This window comes from Protopterus annectens, chromosome 10.part0 (genome assembly GCF_019279795.1).
Source record: "Protopterus annectens isolate FY-2018-M chromosome 10.part0, PAN1.0, whole genome shotgun sequence".
Taxonomy (NCBI): domain Eukaryota; kingdom Metazoa; phylum Chordata; order Ceratodontiformes; family Protopteridae; genus Protopterus; species Protopterus annectens.
The window spans coordinates 1,698,654,381-1,698,660,994 of NC_056744.1; the positions used below are offsets into that span (position 1 = coordinate 1,698,654,381).

The following is a 6,614-nucleotide window of genomic DNA, read 5'->3' on the forward strand; positions in this document are numbered from 1 at the left end:
GAAAGAGAAATCCTTCAAGAATTAAGTAATAATGGAAGAATTAGGGTAATGAAACCCGATAAGAGGGGTGGTGTAGTTCTTATGGATCAATGGGACTACACAAACAGGATGCTAAAAATTTTGGATATGGGCAATAGGTATTGTATTATATCAAAAAATGAATTGAATATATCATATAAAAGGATAGATTTGATATTGGAAGATAATTTATTACAAGGGTTGATTGATACTGATTTATTCAGTTTTCTTAATGTGCCCAAACCTACTATACTGGCAATTTTTGGTATCCCTAAAATACATAAAGGGTTGGAAACTCCCCTTTGAGACCAATAGTTACGTCACAAGGATCTAAGACTCAGCCACTAGCCATTTATGTGGACACAAAATTAAAAAAAGTTTTATCCTAAATATCCACATATTTTGGTGGATTCATGGGATTTCTTAAATAAATAAAATGGGTACTATTCCATCTAGGGATAATTTTGTGTTTCTTACTATAGATGTTAAAGATTTATTTTCAGTAATACCTCACAAGGAAGGTTTAGAATGGTTTGAGAAAATGCTTGTAGAATTTGAAATGTTGAACCCAGATGAGTTTAAACTAGTACTGGAAAATATGGAACTAGTACTGAAATACAATTATATTTATTTTCAGGGGGCTATATAACACCAATTAGATGGGGTGGCAATGGGTTCAGCATGTGCCCCAATATATGCTAACATAATCATGTTATATTGGGAGCAACGACATGTATTCAAATCAAGATTTAGACACCACATTGTGAGGTACTACCATTTTTTGGGTGACATTTTTATAATATGGGAAGGAACTCAGGAAACAATAAAGGAATTTATGGATGATATAAATAAGAGCACTGATTTTTTACAATTTACTTTTGAAAGTCATATGGATGTAATACATTACTTGTATGTTAAGATTAACAAAGACTATGGTAATAGAATATATAGATCAAATATTTATAGAAAGGAATGTTACTCTAACTCTCATTTACACTATCAAAGTGACCACCCTTATTACCTTAAAAGGAATGTTGTAAAGGGACAGATGATCAGAGTGGCAAGAATGACATCGGACCAAAATGATTTTATGAAGAGGTTGATTTTGCTCATAACATGTTTAAGGAAAGAGGGTATCCAAATATGATGATTGAGAATATTAAGAAAGAAGTAATAAAAAACGAGGTACTGATTACTTACCATTATTAATTAGTGGAGATAAAAATAAAAACAAAAATGAAACTAATAAAATAGGGAATAATACACCAAAATCTGGGTTACAATTACCATATCTGACTTTGACCCATTATATAGAAGCACGATGGATAAAGAAGTGTATTAATGGGATTTGGAACATGTTTAGTAGAATGCCAACAAAAGTTGAACTATTTCAACAGCCCTTAAAATATAGTTTTAGGAGAAATATGAATCTAAAAAATATTTTGGAGAAAAAACAGAGTGAAAATAAAGAGGGGGCATGTGCAAAATTAGGCACTTATAAATGTGGAAGATGTGCACAGTGTCCATTTATAGCTGGTGCAAAGGAAGTGAATATTCCTAGTGTTGGGTTTAAGCTTAGGAGTTATACATATTCCAGTTGTTATACAAAGGGAGTAGTATATTTGGCATATTGCAAAACATGTTGGACATATTATGTGGGCAAAACTGAATGAAATCTAAGAATCCGTATTTATGAACATATACATGATATAAATAAAAAGAATGAAAACAATACCCTATATAGACATACATTGAAATGTACAAATATGAATGTTAAGTTATGGGTCTTAGAAGAAGTTAGGCATAATGAAAGGGGAGGTGACTGGGAAACATATCTGGAATTTCGTGAAATGATATGGCAGTTAAGATTGGATTCTTGTACCACCCCAGGAATTAATGATCATATTTCTATTAAGCCAGCCCTAAAGTTACTTTCATTAGACCCAAAGAAATGTCTTTAAGGATGAACCCAACATGTTTGTTAGAACAAGCTTTTACATAATCATGTTTTATATTACCATTTTTATATAACCATTTTTTATATAATTATTATATAACTATAATTTATATAACCATTTTTATACAACCATTTTTACATAATCATGTTTTATTGGTGACCGTTCAATAATCAGAATTTTATTAGTTATTTCAATAATAATAATAATAATAATAATAATTTTATTATTTTCATTAATAATTTCATTAATAATTTTGTAATAATATTATGATATTCAAGTATTTATTTATCTCTTATGCACTGATGCACTTTATGACAAGAGATAGATGAATTGTTCATCCACAGCTGCACCAGTTGTCACTAGCTGTACTAGTTGCTTTAATATTTCTACAATTTTATGTATAGCTATATATATTTTTAGGTTTTTATTTGATTGATTTTGATTGATTTTTTGTGATGTGGAATTTGTGATGACACATGTCCAAACAAAAAGTTTCCTTGTATTTGAATATTTTAAATATCTTTTAAGGAATGGTGAATTCGCTATACCACATATAATTGTTCATAATTTTTCATTTATCATTAATAATAATTTTTTATTTATAATTAATTAATTGTATAATGTGTGTGTGAGCCAATAGGATGTATTGTAATGTTATTTAAATGGATGAACTGGGAGAGACAGATGATTCTGATGAAGTTTCTGTTTGATGAGATGAAAGCGCGCTAAATCTGTACTCTATGGTGTGTTATTGATTGGAATAAAGTTGTGTTACTTGCTATCGCTTGCTATTGCTTACTGAAGTTGAATTATACAGGGAAGTGGAGGACAGCCTTTATTGATACCTTACAGCGAATATTTATTTGGTGGTTGATGGTGATTGTGCTTTTTGGTTATAAAACTGACATACCCTGTTATCATGTGATCAGATTTAATGGCCTGGCTTTGCAGGACTATTATGCATTCATGTCAAATAAGTTGGAATGCTTGGACTAGTTCACGTTTGTGTGAGAGAAACCTGAATACATGAGTGTGTCTAAAATTATTATTTACTTATTTTTTCACATTCTGACATCTGGGGTATATAGTCAAAATAATATCTATAATTGCTGGCCACTGAGGATACCTGTGGGTAAAATGGCCAACCATGCTGTCATAATTAATTTCAAATGTCATGCTCATCAGAAAATGCATGCTGTTGACAACATTTGTAAAACATGAAATGTTATGTTTAAGCTTTGAAAATTACTTATTTCTCATACATGCGCATTAGTCCTGCAAAGCCAGTCAGGTTACTTTCATCCACAAAACACCCCAAACCCTGTGCAGCAATCATACCCACTTTGTTGTCTATACCTTACATAACCATGATAAAATTAAATAAATAAAACCTCTGAACTACATAACACAATAATCAAGAACAGAACCAAGAAACAATTGGACACAAGGCTCAAAATCATGGACAGACTTGAAGTAGTGATCTTGTTTACTTAGAATTTTGTTGGAATAATTTCTGTATTCTAATGCATTTTCTGAAGTATATAAAGTCTAAACATAAAATGTCCATCGTTTAGTGGCTACAGCAGTCCTCAACAATGTGTCAGATAGCCACAAATTTTATGGAAAACAGAACAAAAATATAAGGCAAAAGAAAAACCTTTCAACTTCTTTGCTCAATAATTTAGGACAATGCTAAAATAATGGAAACATAATGCCCCATATCAGGGACTTTTTTAAAATATTACTCAAATGTATTTAAACAAAATACAGGAGCAACAGGTTGTAAATCAATATGCATTTTTCAAACAATAAGAGGCATCAATCTTTAATATTTGGCATTATATACAGAATGTAATCCTCAGTAATTTACTACAACAGTGGACATAGCAAAATCATGATGAAAATCAGGGACATTCTGCAAGATTAGGGACACTTCAGTTCAGAGATATGATTACAGTGGAAAGGTGCAGTATTAAAAAAATCTACCTTGCCTAAAAGCAGCTCTTTGTAGTGGGAAAAGGCTGCCTAATAACATCTGGGGATAGACACATCTGAGCAGTACACATCGATGTTCTGAAAAAAAAACTCAAGGAAATGAATAAATAAATAAGCAAAATGAGTGCTCAGATGCAATTATTAATATTTCATTAAAATGTCCTTATACTCAGGTGATAAGTGCTTGAACAGACTTTGTCACCTGAGTATAAGGAAGTACAAGTGGTGACTTTTGAACACCTTTCTTTGCAATAAAAAAGGCATTCTAAATGAGGGGCAATTACATACAGCACATAAGCTAACAAGCTGAGTTATCAGTGTTGAATGCAATGAAAGAATTCTAAATAATTTTTAGTAGGATGACTATAACAGCATGCTGGATGGGCAGCCATGCACCCCCTGGAGCTAAGGACACTGAGTTTTTCCCCATTATAGTTTATCACTGATTGCATGTCACGTGCTTCAGAAGAATTATAGAGAAATCAGTTTGATCATACCCGTCATGGAGTTTAGTCTGCTGACCGTTTGTTATTTGTTAATTCTCTTTTCAAGACAGTGAGACTCTATATTTATTAAGTAGCAAAGTCAATTTGAGCTATTCCAAATGCCTTTTGTATGTGAAAAAGGGTTCAGTAACAAATCTAAAAAGAGTGAAAAAATTGCAAATTTGTTTATAATAAAAATTATATGTATGTATATTCTATAGGTATGTATATTCTAGGCATAACAGAAAGTCCCTATTTGTCTGCATTTCTGATTTCTGTAAGAGCAGTTATGTGCCTGCAAGTCAAATAAAAAAAACATTTAATTAATTTCTTCTGACTTAAAACAGTATAAATTCTACTTAAATTATGCATCCCATTTGAAATTATTTTCATTTAAAATAGTTCATTTTCTGTAATGTAAACCAGATTACTACCTTTTATGACTGAAAATATTAATTTAATGGTTAGTGATTATTTGCACTTAATTATTTCAGTATATACTTAATTTCTGTGTTTGAGCCAGTCTATTTAGTGATGTAGTACATTATGAAAGTAGTTTTGTACTACTGGCTACAATGGCAGGCCTTCATGGAAACAAATCTTTTTTCATACAGATATTCCTTCATGCATATTTGGCAAAGCATGTAAATACGTAAGTCAAGCAAACAGCCTTTAAAGTAGAAAAGCAGTACCATTTACATTTTTAGAATTAATTATGGTGTTGTGAATATTATACACCATCACTCCTGATAAAGATCTATTAATGATGAGTCCGGTTGAAAAGCTTTGCCTGTAAAAATGATTCTTAATACTTTTCTGAACCAAGGATAAAAAAATCCATAAATTATAGGATTACAAGCAGAGTTGATATAAGTAGTCCAGTTTAAGAAATCCCCAACAAGGGGTGGGGTAACAAAACTAAAAAATGCATCAATTATAGTGTCAATTACAAAGGGTAGCCAGCACAATGCATATATCCCTACAGCTATGCCAAGGGTTACAGCTGCCTTCCTTTCTCTTTTTGATATTCTGCCACGTCCCACAGAATTTTTTTCATTCATGCTGTTTATAATTTTCACCTGTCTCCTTGCAATAAAGAATATTCTTATGTATAAACCTAACATAAGAAAGCATGGTATAAAAAATACAGAAAAATTTATCCAACCCCAAAGTCTCAAAAACACAAGCTGACAGCTCCCTACACATGGGAGTTCAGGTGCTAAGCTCTCAATCCTGTCTTCGACAACTCTTGAATAAAGCAAAGCAAATGTATAAACTAAAGCAAGTATCCATGAACCTGTTATAAACAGAAATGCAATTCTATTTGTTACTTTGACAGGGTACAGTAATGGTTCACACACTGCATAATACCTATCCATTGAAATGCAACATAAATGAAAAACTGATACCAGACATAGAAACATGTCTAGTCCAGAATGGAAAGCACAGAAGGATGTTCCATAGTACCAGCATGTTTCAACTGATCTGACAGCACTGAAAGGTAAAACGAACAAGCCTATCATACAATCAGCAACTGCTAGAGACAATGTGAGAAAGTTTGTTGGTGAATGCAGTACCTTAAAATGAGAAACTGAAATTATTACCAGCATATTTCCAATGACAGTAACAAACATTGCTAATATACAAGAAACATATAACATTATTTGTACAATTTTGGACCTGTAAAGCTTGATGCATGAATCTTTGGTATTCTCATAGCAAAGTATTGTTGTATTCATCTTACATTTGGATCCCAAAAGCTCTTACTCTTTTTGAGACCACTGGATAGTTAGGCTGGCCAGCTGACCCTTTCTTGCTACCTGTGCTCTATGTGAAGTCACTTGTTTGGACAAATTACTGACATAAAATCACATTAGGTAATAACAATAGGAACAATACAAGGAGAACAAAGGTTGCAGTCAGTTTAGAGGGTGCTTATAAATGTTACAGATATTGTCTGTTCAACAATGTCTAGTTTGTTTAGTATTAATTTGAAGAAGGAATAATCCAAGGAGGCAAATAATACACAACTTTTTAAGGGAATGTTAATTATTATAGTAGATCAGTCACATGCATTTAGTAAGTCAGAATACTTTGGAGAGAAGTCATGGAAACTGATTTTTTTACTGTTTTCTTTAGGCTTCATTACCATATTTTT

At 31.8% G+C, this 6,614-nt stretch overlaps 1 protein-coding gene across 1 annotated transcript; it reads right to left on the reverse strand.

Moving 5' to 3' along the window:
* Positions 1–5,196: 5,196 nt before the first annotated feature.
* On the reverse strand, positions 5,197–6,195 carry LOC122814442 (trace amine-associated receptor 5-like). Its single transcript, XM_044087021.1, has one exon. It carries the CDS (start codon positions 6,193–6,195, stop codon positions 5,197–5,199), a length of 999 nt encoding a protein of 332 aa, XP_043942956.1.
* Positions 6,196–6,614: the final 419 nt, after the last annotated feature.